The 13,827-nt window shown below is 38.8% G+C and overlaps 2 protein-coding genes across 2 annotated transcripts; one reads left to right on the forward strand and one right to left on the reverse strand.

The window, feature by feature from the left end:
• Positions 1-3,083: 3,083 nt before the first annotated feature.
• LOC107645442 (putative inactive leucine-rich repeat receptor-like protein kinase At1g66830) lies at positions 3,084-7,003 on the reverse strand. Its single transcript, XM_016349464.3, has 2 exons — positions 5,298-7,003; positions 3,084-3,899 (listed from the first exon to the last, which is right to left on the reverse strand). Exons 1-2 carry the CDS (start codon positions 6,649-6,651, stop codon positions 3,268-3,270), a joined length of 1,986 nt encoding a protein of 661 aa, XP_016204950.1. The 5' UTR covers positions 6,652-7,003; the 3' UTR covers positions 3,084-3,267.
• A 5,895-nt stretch (positions 7,004-12,898) lies between these two features.
• Positions 12,899-13,543, forward strand: LOC148554448 (2-carboxy-1,4-naphthoquinone phytyltransferase, chloroplastic-like). The gene is made up of 4 exons (XM_088491379.1): positions 12,899-12,922; positions 13,087-13,197; positions 13,297-13,362; positions 13,442-13,543. The coding sequence occupies exons 1-4, from the start codon at positions 12,899-12,901 to the stop codon at positions 13,541-13,543; spliced, it is 303 nt and encodes a 100-aa protein (XP_088347505.1).
• The last annotated feature ends 284 nt before the right edge of the window (positions 13,544-13,827 follow it).

Genomic DNA, 13,827 nt, shown 5'->3' on the forward strand with positions numbered 1-13,827 from the left:
ACCCTACATCGATGACTATGAAGTCTATACTCAGAGTTTTTGATTTTTCCCCTTTTCCAAAGGTGGTGTGGAAGGGCAAAAATCTCAGTGGCTTTATTGGCGTGTCACCTAATCCGTACAAGGTGTCGGGGTAGGCTCTTAACTCTTTTTCATCCAACCTTAGTTTGTCGAAAGCGGACTTGAAAAGAATGTCCGCTAAGCTTCTTTGGTCTATTAGGGTTCTATGGAGATGGGCATTTGCTAGGATCATAGTTATTACCACTGGATCATCGTGTCCAGGGATTATTCCTTGCCCATCTTCTTTTGTGAATGAAATGGTAGGGAGGTCGGATGACTCTCCTCCGACCTGATAGACTCTCTTGAGATGCCTTTTGCGAGAGGATTTGGTGAGTCCCCCTCCTGCGAACCCCCTTGAGATCATGTGGATATGTCTCTCCGGAGTCTGCGGTGGTGGGTCTCTTCTATCCATATCATCTCGCTTTCTCTTCCCATGACTGTCCAACCTTTCTATGAGATATCTGTCAAGCCGACCTTCTCTAGCCAGTTTTTCTATCACATTTTTAAGGTCGTAGCAGTCGTTTGTGGAGTGACCATATATTTTATGGTACTCACAGTAGTCGTTGCGGCTCCCCCCTTTTTTATTTTTAATGGGTCTGGGGGGTGGCAACCTTTCAGTATTACAAATCTCTCTGTATACATCCACTATAGAGACCTTTAGAGGAGTATAAGAGTGATATTTCCTTGGTCTATCGAGACCGAGCTCTTCCTTCTTCTTGGTTTCCCTCTCCCTTTCTTTTGTTGAGGGAGGGTGCCCAGGTCGGCAACTGAAGTCTCTCAGCTTAGCATTTTCTTCCATGTTGATGTACTTTTCGGCTCTTTCCTGTACATCGCTTAGGGAGATGGGGTGCCTTTTAGATATAGACTGTGAGAAGGGACCTTCTCTGAGCCCATTGACTAACCCCATTATGACTGCCTCAGTGGGCAGGTCTTGGATTTCTAGACATGCTTTATTGAACCTTTCCATGTAGGCTCGTAAGGATTCTCCGACCTCCTGCTTTATTCCCAGGAGGCTTGGCGCATGTTTTACTTTGTCTTTTTGGATGGAGAACCTCGTCAAGAATTTCTTTGAGAGGTCTTCAAAACTGGTTACCGACCTCGGGGGGAGGCTGTCGAACCACTTCATCACCGCTTTCGACAAAGTGGTCGGAAAAGCTTTGCAGCGCGTTGCGTCAGAAGCATCAGCCAGATACATCCGACTTTTAAAGTTGCTCAAGTGATGCTTTGGATCTGTGGTTCCGTCATAGAGGTCCATATCGGGGCTCTTAAAGTTTCTTGGAACCTTTGCCCTCATTATGTCCTCACTAAAAGGATCTTCCCCTCCTAGGGGCGATTCTTCTCTATCGTCACGGGAGTTCCGACCTTTGAGGGAGGATTCTAACTTTAAGAGTTTTTTCTCTAACTCTTTTCGTCGATCCATCTCCTCTCTTAGGTGCTTTTCTATCTCCCTTTGTCGCTCCCGTTCCTGTTCTAGTTGTTCCAAGCGACTTTGGTGGACATGAACTAATCCCATAAGTTCAGTTGCGTGGGACTGTCCGTCCTTCTCCGATTCACGGCCTTCAGAGGAATTCACCTTCGGGATTTTGACTCCGGAGGTACCCTCTTTGTGTTGATCGTTGATTTCCTGGCGGAGGGTTAAGTCCGCGTCGTTATTTCCGGTATCCAGATTCTCTTGTTCGGAATCTGTTTCTACATGACCCTCTTCAGGGGATCTGTCCGCCATCACTGGTTGATCTCTCGGTTCCCCGGCAACGGCGCGAATGTTACGATGGGTAACCGGAGATTAATGGGCTGGACGGTATTGGTTGGCCCAATCGTATGAGAAAGGAGGCCTGTAGATGGATTGACGATCCACGGGCTCCGTCCGACCTGTTCGTGAGAGGTGAGAGGGGGTGGTACCTGCAAAGACACTCCGATGCCAAAGTTAGCAAAGGGATTAAGCAGGTTTAGAATGTATTGGAACTTAGAGATACCTGAGGAGTGTCAGGGTATTTATAGTGGTGATCCAATAACCACCGTTGGAGTAGTGCCACTTTTTTAGGGTGCTAACCGTCCCTTTATCTTAGGGAGGTTAAGATATGGCTCCTAGAAGTGGTTAGAGAGATTCTAGGGGCAGTTACTCATTCAAACAACTGTTTATCTGCCAGCTAACTCTCGTCCCTGACTTCATTAGAGTAAGTCGTGGTAGGAACCGACTTCCTGGGAAGAATTGGGGTGAAATGCGGGGCTCATCCTTTAGGATTGGGCCTTTTATTTAGACCTGGGCCTTATCATTGGGCCAGAGTATGAACAATAATAAATGATATTTTTAAATTTAAATAATTTATTAATTAGTTTGTACTTATTATACCATATATTCAATAATTTACTAAAAAAAGAATATTAATATAATAAATAAAAAATAATTTAAAAAAGATATTATTTAAAAAATAAGATCAAATAAACCCCTAACCAATTTAAATTTAGAGACAATTAAGTTCATGTCTATTTTTGAACTTGACACGTCAGCATTTTCCATTTCGAGTTGACAGAGAAACAATTATAGAGACCACGTTGTGTCACGAAATAAAAAACAGGGACCGAAGTGGATCGTTTTTTTCTTGAGGGATTGCGTTGTCATTGTGATAAATAGACAGGGACCGAGTTGATAGTTCACTCCTAGTTCATGGTTCCTCTTCCCTTTTATAGTTTTATGTCTTTGCATGCAATCCCTTCACTACTCACATGAATTTGATTTCTTACAGAGACCACAGAAAAACTTTTAGATAAGACGTAAGACATAATTATGTGATTAGTCACTGCAAAATAATAAAATGTGTGACATAACACCCCACCCTTCATTACATGTAGCGGCTCCTGTATTGAAAGAAGGAAGGGGTTGTTGATGCTGTGACTTATTTAGTTAATACAATTTTATGATGATACGTACTTAGATTCAATGCATTAAACTGAAGCAGTCGAACAATCTGAAATATGAAAAAAAGAATGTAAACATTTCAAGTTTTCAACTTAAGATACTCGAGGTGTACCTTGCCATTTCAGGGGAGGGCCAAGGAAGCGAATTAATTTCCATTGATACAACAAACAAAAGGTACATCCAAGTGGCCCCAACATTACAAAATCAAACACCACTCTAAATAACATCTGAACAAGAGGGGAAAAAATGCCAGCCACAAGAACCGAAAATTTACAAGGTTCTATCATGTTTTTTCACTGAATCTTGATGTGATCAAGGCTCTCAGACACAATTTTCATCCTAGGACGCAGTTCCGGATCCAGTTCAGTGCAGTTCAGAGCCACATGAAATGCAGAAACAACTTGTTTCTTGGCATAAACCTCGGGCAAAAGAGCCGGGTCTATGATCTCGGACAATGGCTGCTCCTCTCTGAATGCTTTCCTCACAAAACTCTCCAGCACCATGTCATCATTTTCTGGTCCGAAATCCGGGAGTTTACCAGTCAAAAGTTCTAATAGAATTATGCCAAAAGAGTACACATCGCATTTCTGAGAGAATCTGCCACCTGCCATGCGAACCTCAGGCGCCAAGTAGTTATTAGAAGAAGCTGCAGCCTTTGAAACCATTGTAGAGGATCCACTAGAATTCTGCCGTTTTGGTGCCAATGCAGATGACTTTGTGGTACCCAAACCAAGACGGGTTAGTCCGAAACCTGATATGTAAGGGCAGAGATCATCGTCCAATAAGATTTTGGTTGATTTTAGGTTGCCATGAACATATTTCCGGCCACCAAACTCATGGATGTACATCAAGCCCCTTGCTGCTTCTTGGGCAATTTTCAACCTTGCTGTCCATGATAATGTCAGCACTGAATTGGAAGATCCACCTGCAACCGTAAAACACCAGAAAGAGAGAGCAGAACATGCATCAGACGATACTAACATGTGAAAGTGGTAATGAAAGAGACATCACAACCACCACACAGAGTTTTGTGTGCTCAATGAGTCAATTCAGTATAAAAGGACCCAAAAAATAAGAGAGCAAAAAAGAGAACGTCAACTTGTTAAGCATGTTACAAACAAACACAAAGCTGCCTTATTTGAATATGTTGAATCAATTATATGCATCAAATGACTCCACAATGTCGTAGTCGTAGATCATAACTATGTTATGCATGTTACACACTATGACACAAGGATGAAAATTGATAATGACTGTTATCGCAACAAATACAATCACTTCAGCATCTAATTTTGACATTGTAAACTCCAATACTATATAGTTAGAATGCTGAATGCAACATCAGCTTAAGAACAAAAATCTGTACTTTTTGGACCACCAAGATACAATCCAAGCACAAAGAACTATGGCGGATGGAGCCACTATCCATAATCAACCAAGGTAAATCGCTATGGATCAACGACGTTGACAGCACGGGGACCAGCTATGGGGTTTTTTCAGCTACCCAAATGGGGTCACACAAAAAATATACTGAAAATATTAAACTTTTGCAGATATCACTATGGTTTCAATGTAGGACCACCCCTAAAGACGCTTTACTTTGGATTGATTCAATTGAATGCCCACAAGGATCACCAACATAAAGTTACAACCACTGTGTGTGATCACAAACAAAAGACATTTAAAAAGAGAAAAAAGGAAGGGGGGGGGGGGGGGTTTCAGTTCTCAAGTGCAAAGATGAGCAGAATTCACTGGGTTATATATGGCCCCCATGGCCCACCCCATAAAATCAACTAAGCTACATGTTTTCACCGAAAATTAGCTGCTAAATGTCTAAATCAGCTACTCCTATAAAATACATGTTCGAATACAAAATATATATTGAAATTGAAAAGGGAGTAAATCAACGTATATTTATTTGTGTGGCTGATTTAGTTACTGAGACAGATTTTTGCATAACAATACTTGGTGGAATTACATATCACCCTATCAATATATCACCAAAAGCATAACAAAAAGGAAGAAAGAAAACTAACATGTGAAAGTTACATTTCGTCGATCATATAGTGAATACGTACAATAATGATCATGGTTCAATCACATCACATGGCAACATTATTGTGACTCTTAAAAGCAAAAACCTAGAATTTGAACCTGATCACATGGTGGCTGCTATCAATGCACACCATAATCTATACTCACAAAGATTACATAACAATCAACAAATGTGAACACACTTATAAAACAACAAATATAGTTTAGCCAATTAATCATAACTTAATTATTGAGTTGAAGCAACACAAAAAGAATGAGAATTTGATACCGTGCAACGCCGCATGCAAGCTTCCATTGCGGATGAAATCCGTGATGAGAAGCTTCTCATCATTTGCGAAGTAATAAGCTCTTAAAGGAACCACATTTGGGTGGCGAACCTTCGCAATGGCCTCCACCTCCGACTCGAAATCCTTCAGCCGCCACGTGGCATCGCCCTCGCTGAGACGCCGGACCGCCACAACCGTCGCCGGCGGCGGAGGTGCACACGTGCCACCCTTCCCTACTCCGACGACCTTGTACACGATTCCGCTCCTACTCTTCCCAACGACATAAGCAGAAGCTCTCAACAAATCTTCGAGTTCCAAGTTAAACCCTTCGTCAACCACAACGAATTTACCTTGTTGCCCCTCCCCTCCTCCTATTGCTCCTCCATCTCCACCGCCGATAACCTCATTGTTCAATTTTCTGCTCCTCATTTTGCCGTCGTCGTTGTTCCACCGTCGCCGGAAAACCCACAGCGAGAGAGAAACTATGCCGACCACCAGGGAGAGACCCGAGATCACGAGGACCGCGACGGAGCCGCTACGTTCCTTAGCCTTCGCGTCTTCTCCGGCACCGCTGCCACTGCCAGCGCCACCGGCACGAAGTGCCTTCGGGTTCTGAGGCTGATCTGCGGGTAAAATGTTAGGTTTCTGAGACTCCGGGCACGAGTTCTGGAGAGGAAAACCACAGAGGCCAGGGTTTCCGGCGAACGCGGTAGGACCCTGGTTGAGCAGGGAGCCAACCTGTGGTATTTTTCCGGTGAGGTTGTTGCCACGGAGGTCGAGGCTGACAATGACCGGAAGCTTGCCGAGCGAGGGGGGAATCTCGCCGGAGAAGTGGTTAAATGAAAGATTGCAGGTACCGACGAGGGAAGAGAGTTCGGAAAGCTCTTGGGGAAGAGAGTCATTGAGGGAGTTGGAGGATAGATCGAAATGGCGGAGCCATTTGAGGGATCGGACTTGGATGGGAATGGGACCCGTGAGTTGGTTGTGAGAGAGGTCGAGGACGAGGAGTTTGTTGAGGGAAGTGAAGAGAGGAGAAGGGATGGTTCTTGAGAAGTTGTTGTACGGAAGAGAGAGGCGGTAGAGGGAGGTTAGGGATGCGAGCTCTGAGGGGAGGTAGCCGGATAGGGACTTGTTTGGGAGGGAGAGTTGGGTGACGCGGTTGTTGGGGGAGCAGAGGACGCCAGGCCAGCGGCAGGGGGTTGGGTCGGTGTCGGACCAGGCGGAGAGGGCTCCGGTGGGGTCGGAGTCGACTGCAGCCTTGAGAGCCAGAAGGGAGAGGCCGTCGGAGTTGAGTGTGAGTGTGGCATGAGGGCAGAGGAGGAAGAAGAAGAGCAACATGCAAGTGATGTGAAGCATTGTAACGACGTTAATGGGACATTCGTGGTTGATAGTGGCAACGAGGAGTTGCGCCGGTGGTGTGTGTGTTTGAAATTGGTTTAGTTATCGAGGTGGTTTTCTCCAGTTTGAATTTTTCTGACCTCTCTGCAAACTTATAAATATGAAAAATATTAAAATGCGTTTTACAAATTTAATAATGTATAGCAGCAGCAAGTTTGTTTGGTTTGGTCACTTGGAAAAATCACTTGTGAATATATCTTGGCTTTTTTGTGGTGTCAGAAAATCATTCAACAAGGACACCACGCTTGTAATGCTCTTCTCACTTTTCACTTTTCAGTTACCAACACAAACCATCACATCTACTACTCTCATTCAAATTACTATTCTGAATTGGAACTTCAAACTTCAAAATTAGTTAATTTAAATTAATTTACCATTTTTCTTTATTTGAGAAAATGTTTTTTTAAATGTCCAATTTGATCCTGAAGTTTAAATTATTTATTAATTAAATTTCTAACTTTCATAAATGACCAATTATTTTATCGGTAATACTTAGTATTTGTTTGTGCGTTATTATTTTAATAAAAAAAATTTTTTTAATAAAAAATAACTTTTTTTATTTTTTAGTATATTTGACAAATTTATAATAATAAAAATAAAAACACTAGAAAAATAAAAAAACATCTTTTTTAAAAAACTGTAATTTATATTTTTTTTTAAAGATCTTTTTTTCTTAATAAAAAAGATGTTTTTCATGTAATAAATAAACAAAAAAATATTTTTATATTATTATATCCAAACATAATTGATAGATAAAAAGATCTTTTTACATAAGATACCCAAATATAAAATTACTTCTACTTTTCTATAAAATCTTAAAAAAAAAATAACTCAAAAAAAGATCTTTTTCTAAAAATTCACCCAAACAAATCCTTAATCTGTCTTAGAAGTCCCTTTAGCCTGTTGCCTAACCGCACATCGTGTCCTCCTCTTTAAAAATGTTTCTGCTCCGGTGCTATCACGACACCGCTCTTCTTTGGCAGTAATTTTCCGTCTGCAGTTAATGTCGCAGCGATTACTCCCATGAGATAATATGGAATGAAAAAGAGGAACATCAGAATTTAAGAATGTAATAATGGTGACAGGGATGTGAGAGCGAAAGTGAGGTAGTGAAGTGGAATGGTTAGTAAGTATGGGGTAAAAAATGGATGAAAAGAAAAGAGAAAGAAAAACATCAAAATTTAAAGATGTGATAATGGTGACAGTGATGTGAGAGCAAAGGTGAGGTAGTGAAGTGGAGTGGTTAGTGAATGTGGGGGTGGAGAATGGATGATGATGAATCACGAGTTTGAAACGGGCAAGAGTGAGTTGAATGAGGTGCTGGAAATGGGTGAGGACATAGTGAGATTGATAATAGAGGTAAAACCAGGGTGGTGGTGGAATTGGGTGAGGATACGGTGATGGAGACAAAGAATAAGCAATGGTGGTAGTTTTGGTAACGGTCGTTTATTAGGAAATGAACGAACTCAACGAAGAATCAGGTCTTTCAATTTAGGAGATGTTTAGGAGATGTAGTTAGTCATTTATAAAAGTTAGAGATTAAATTAATGCATGATTTAAATTTTGGGGATCAAATTGGGTATCTATTCTAAATTTAGAGTATATGTTCAAATAGGTCTCTAAGAAATTTTGAATCAAACGTTTTTATTATGAAAAAAATTTTATTACGTTCAGGTTCTGAATTTTATAAAAGTAAGACATATAAATCTTTTTATCACATTTTCAATGACCTATTTATCCAAGTAAAAATAATGAGATTGACTAAGATATGAACTCATTGTCTTATTTTTCGAAAAGTTCATGATCCTCGAGGTAATAAAATTTTTTGAGGAACTAAAACGTCCAATATAAGATTTTTTTAGAGACTTATTTGAATATATACTCATAAATTTGTTTAAGTCCAAACATGTGGAAGAGTGCCTTGTTTGAAAACAAAAACAAAAAAGACATGTTACCCATTAACAAAAAAGAAAAAGAAATTCATAATTGGCTAAAAGTAATTCCTTTACATCATTTTCTTATGATCAGGATTCGGTGGTCCAAGAACGTTTGGACCACTTAGTGGTCCCATAACAAAACATGTTTTTTAAGTTTTTTTAATAACTGTTACATAGTCTTTTAACTAATTTTAATTATAAATTGACCCCATATATTTTATATAATTATAAAAACGATTTTTTATTTTATAAATAATTAATTTATCATAAATATATCATGTTCATTAACAATCAAAAACAAAAACAATTTTTTGGCCATTACAATCGATTAAAATATTAAATTTGATTCGTCTCGTTCGCGAGGAATCATAAAATTGTGTTTTCTGCGAAAACCAATCGATTGGAATAATGAATCAATCGATTGAATTATATCTCAATCGATTGGATTACAGTTTACCACTAAACAATCGATTGAAAATTGCCAAAAGCATGGTTTTCGCATAACTCAATCGATTGGTCATACGATCCAATCGATAGAACGATGAATAAAAATTGGATTTTTGTAATTCAATCGATTGTTTAGAATTTCTAATAGATTGAATGCTTCAAAACAACCTGGGTCTCACCAAATTCAATCGATTGCTTTTGTGACTCAATCGATTGAATTTACCCAAACAATATGAATTTGCCAATTTCAATCGATTGTAGTGTGTGTGAATTCAAATTCAATCGATTGAAATGATAATTCAATCGATTGGAACGCGATGTATTACGCCTATGTCAGTCTTGTTTTCGTTTTTAAAAATTATCTTCTTATTCATCTATCTAATCTTTAAAATTCTATCTTCCTTTTTTAAGGTTTTATTTTGAATTAGATACTCTAATCTTATCTTTTCCTTAATATTAACATTATAAATTGGTGAATAATCCATCACCAATTATTCAATCCCACCATTAAAATCGTGTATCATTCTCTTTATAAAAAATTTCATTGTTTTTCTTTCGAACATCCATCCATCTACTGAATATCTAATTTTTTTTTATTTTTTATCCGTCTATTTAATATCCACTTTTTGTTCATCGTTAATTGACAATCACCGTTTGCAGCAATCAGCAAAGGTCCAATCAATTTTTTTCATTGTAGTGTTCAGAAAACAATCCATCGTTTTGATTACAAAATCGAGATAAGTGGCTCTAATTTTTCAATTATTCGTTTCGATACTTTATTCGTAAAATTGATTATGTAATGAAAAAATGTTTTTTTTTTATCTTTTATTAACTGACAAGACATTGAGAATTACTAAAAAGTAAATAGATGTTATTATTTTTTATTACTAATTAGCTAGCAATCAGGGACGGACCTAGAGGAGGCGAGTAGTGGCCTGGACCCCCCAAAATTTTAAGAAATTATACTTATATATAAGATTTGTGTTTAAAAAATAAAAACAAATATTAGGTAATTTAATAGTTTTATATGTATTATTTTTCACTATGTAATAAATTTATGTCTTAATTATTAATTCACTAATATTTTTACCTAACTAATTTAATATCATACCCTCAAGTCTTTGTACCTTTCAAATTAGTTTTTATATAATAATTTCTATATTTATTTTTTTTAAAAATCATTTGTTTTTTTATATTAATATATTTAACATTCATATTTTTATATTAATAATAACTTAAGTAGTTATGTTTTGATAATCACATTATGTACTGTAGATATTATTTTCTTGTAAAAAATATTAATTCTTCTTCTAAATTCACATTGGTAAAAGAAAAATTTTATAAAGATATCGTATATCTTGTATTCTACAATGGTACCGTGTCTTTCAATTAATTAATAATTTATAATTTATTTTCAAATTTTTTTAAAACTTTTGAAAGAATGAATTTTAATTAATAAGATATGGGATCATTTTTAGCAAATCCCGTTATAAATTATATGGTATTTTATAAATTTGTAATGTACAATTGTTAAAGTTATATTTTATTTATGTAATTATCATATTAAAAATAAAATTGTTGGAAAAAATTATAATTATATGTATCTTAATAAATCTATTAAAAAACTAACTCCAATAATTATATGTTAATTATTTTTATAGATTAAAAAAATTATATAAAAATTGGCACCTCAATATTAAAATCTCTGGATCCGTCCCTGCTAGCAATATACGAAGAATTTGGCCTTGAGGATAAGCCGTGGGTGATCAACATGTACGAAGAGAAGCATATGTGGGCTACTGCATATATAAGAGGAAAATTCTTTGCTGGCTTTAGAACTACCTCAAGATGTGAAGGTTTACACTCAGTTGTTGCAAGGTATGTGGGATCGCGGTATGATTTGACAAGTTTCGTAGAGCATTTTCAAAGGTGTGTTGCACACTTGCGCTTTAAAGAATTTAATGCTGATTATGAATCTACACGTGGGGTGCCCGTCATGCAGACTTGTATAGAGCTGCTAGAGAGATATGCTGCTGAGTTATACACTCATGAGATATTTCGTTTCTTTCGGCCATTTCTTTCTAGAGCTGGATCAATGCGGGTGCTAAACATAGAGAATAACGATGATGGCATAAAGTACATTATGTGTAAGCATGGGAGGCCCGATTTTATGTGGACCATTGATTTTCGTCAAGAAGAAATGATCTTCATGTGTACCTGTTTAAGAATGGAGTCATTTGGAATTCCCTGCGAACATATTGTGAAAGTTCTGGTTGACATTGACATTTGTGAGATTCCCCGGTCATTGGTATTGGATAGATGGACAAAAAAGGTTAAGTCAGCACTCATTGATCCAAGTGGGTTCACGAGGGATGCTGTTGTTATTAGTCGCCAAAGTGCCTTGATGGAATTTTCTAAACAATTGGCTGCTGTTGCTGCTAAAGTACCAGAGAGATATGAAGAGACACGTGACCTAATTATGGGATTGTACTCATCTTACAAGGCTGTAGACGAAGGCACTAATCAGCCTCATTCAGGTGTAGCTAAAAGTAGCAATCCGTATGCTCATCAAATTGGTGTAGGCTCAGGACAACCATCTAGGAAGAAGCGGCAACGTTGTAGTGTTTGTCAAATGAAAGGACATAAGAAGACAACATGTCCTTGGCAAAAGGACATTGACAACAACGTTATTGAAGATGATTCTAATGGTTCGGATGATGGCAACGTATATTCAGTACCGACGGCTGAGTTAGATAGTGATAATTAGCCACCTCCATATACTTAATATTTTTGCGGAATGAATCAGTTCCATAGTTGTGTTTATTTATTTTATTGCACTATATTAATGAAATTATATATATATATTCTTACAATAGTCGTGCGTATGCTCTTTAGATGAAATAATTGCCAACTGAATATCGGTTTGCGAAAAAGGGTAAAAAATCGCTCAAACCGGCAATATAAACGGTCTGGTCCAGTATTTAAAACCGTCATATTGAAAACCGTTGAAAATGGTTGAACCGGCCAGTTTGATCGGATCGTGCTCTCTGACCGGTTCAACAATAGGACGCCGGTCTGATTAAAAACAACACCAAACGCGTAACGCGTCAACCCCCCTTCCCCTAAAACCTTCCCCCCCCCCCCCTTTCGTTCCTCATTCAGAATCAGAATCAGAAAAACTAGGGGTGTTCAAAACCGATCCGGACCGAACTAAACAAACCAACCGTTATGAAAAATCGAAAACCGAAAACCAAAAAACCGAAAAAATGTGTTTTGCAATTTTTTTGCGGTTCGGTTCGATTTTTGGTTCTAAACAGGAAAATCCTAACCGAACCAAACTGAACCGGTTTAGTAAAAAAACCCTTAAAAACCAACCCACTCCCCCCCACCCCCACCCCCACCCCACCCCCACCCCCAAACGGCCAAACCCCAATTCCCTTGAGCGCGATTACTGAGCAGAAGTGAGCCCTAACCCCACGCCTCCCACCCCCAATCCAAAGCTCTCAGTCTCAGCCTCTCACCGTCACACTCTCCTCTCACCGTCGCGCTCTCCTCTCTGCAGTAGCGCACGACACTCGCCCCACAACCTGAACGACGTTCGCACACAGTGCACGACCCTCGTCCCTCGCAGGCTCGCACCCAGCGCCAGCAGTAGCAGAGCACGAGCCTCCTTCCTCGCACCCAGCAGTAGCAGAGCCCGAACCTCGCAACCTCACACCCAGCAGTAACAGAGCCACAACCCTCGCCAGTCGCCACCCACAACACAGCACCCACCAGTCACCGATTCAAGTCTCCCACCCAGCCACCGATTCAAGTCAGATATGGAGCCCGAGCCACCGAGTCAGGTATGTGATTTGGTTAAATCGTTGATTCATTGATATTGTTTACTTTATTCCTGACTTGCTGACTTGTTAATTCATTGTTGTTGGTTATTGATTTATTTTGTTAGGTATTGTTGCTAGTTAGGATTCGGATTAGGATAATTTTGATTTTCCATTGTCTCTTTCAGGTTAGACTAGGCACTGCAAGAGGCGCAGAGGTAGTGAAAGTGGCAGTCATGGCACTCTATGCTCTTTTGATTGCTTTCGGTCTGTGCAAGGCGCTTCCCCTAGCCAGTATTGTATGCAACTCTAAACACTTAATTTCTGATATCTTCTCATCTCATTATGAGCTTATGATTTGTTTGTCTTCTCTCTTGCTATGACTATGGTGGTTCTAGTTCCTTTGTGCCTTGACCTTACCAATTGGAAACTTGGTAGTGAGATTTGTGCAAGAAAATCATAAGGCACGTCCAAGACTTTGTGTTACCCTTTTATGATTCCTGGAGTTTGGTATTAAGCCTTGGTTATGTTATTTACTTACAGGAAAAAAGCAATGTCTTCATGGCAAAGTACTTCTGTGTGAGGTTACATGCTTTGTTTGGAGCAGCTCTGGCTTGTGGGTTGGTAGCGGTTAGAGTGGTTTAACAACAGTTCTATGCATGCAAGAGACCATATCTCTGAAGATGGAAGTTGTCTCAGAATTTTATACTGATTCTTTGCATTCTTCATTTCAAGTGTTTTTCATTTGCCTCCACTTCTTATGGCCAAATAAATAGTGGAGAAAATTTATATCTTATATGTTGAGATACCAATCTAGTTAGGAGTCTCACTTAGGCTTTTTTGATAGTTTAACATTTTTTGGTGTTACATACAAGGACACATACCTTTGTTTGTTTTCAAATCTGATTGCTCCTTGTCCAGTTGTCCCT

This window comes from Arachis ipaensis, chromosome B6 (assembly GCF_059453495.1).
Source record: "Arachis ipaensis isolate K30076 ecotype BB chromosome B6, ASM5945349v1, whole genome shotgun sequence".
NCBI lineage: Eukaryota > Viridiplantae > Streptophyta > Magnoliopsida > Fabales > Fabaceae > Arachis > Arachis ipaensis.

What these genes read in the sequence shown, in the direction of transcription:
- LOC107645442 (XM_016349464.3), bottom strand. Translation starts at nt 6,651, where the DNA reads ATGCTTCACATCACTTGCATGTTGCTCTTCTTCTTCCTCCTCTGCCCT. An exon ending in CTTGCATGCGGCGTTGCACG is followed by an intron (nt 3,900 to 5,297) that starts GTATCAAATTCT and finishes TTACGGTTGCAG; the next exon opens with GTGGATCTTCCAATTCAGTG.
- LOC148554448 (XM_088491379.1), top strand. Translation starts at nt 12,899, where the DNA reads ATGGAGCCCGAGCCACCGAGTCAG. An exon ending in AGCCCGAGCCACCGAGTCAG is followed by an intron (nt 12,923 to 13,086) that starts GTATGTGATTTG and finishes TGTCTCTTTCAG; the next exon opens with GTTAGACTAGGCACTGCAAG. An exon ending in CGCTTCCCCTAGCCAGTATT is followed by an intron (nt 13,198 to 13,296) that starts GTATGCAACTCT and finishes TGGTGGTTCTAG; the next exon opens with TTCCTTTGTGCCTTGACCTT.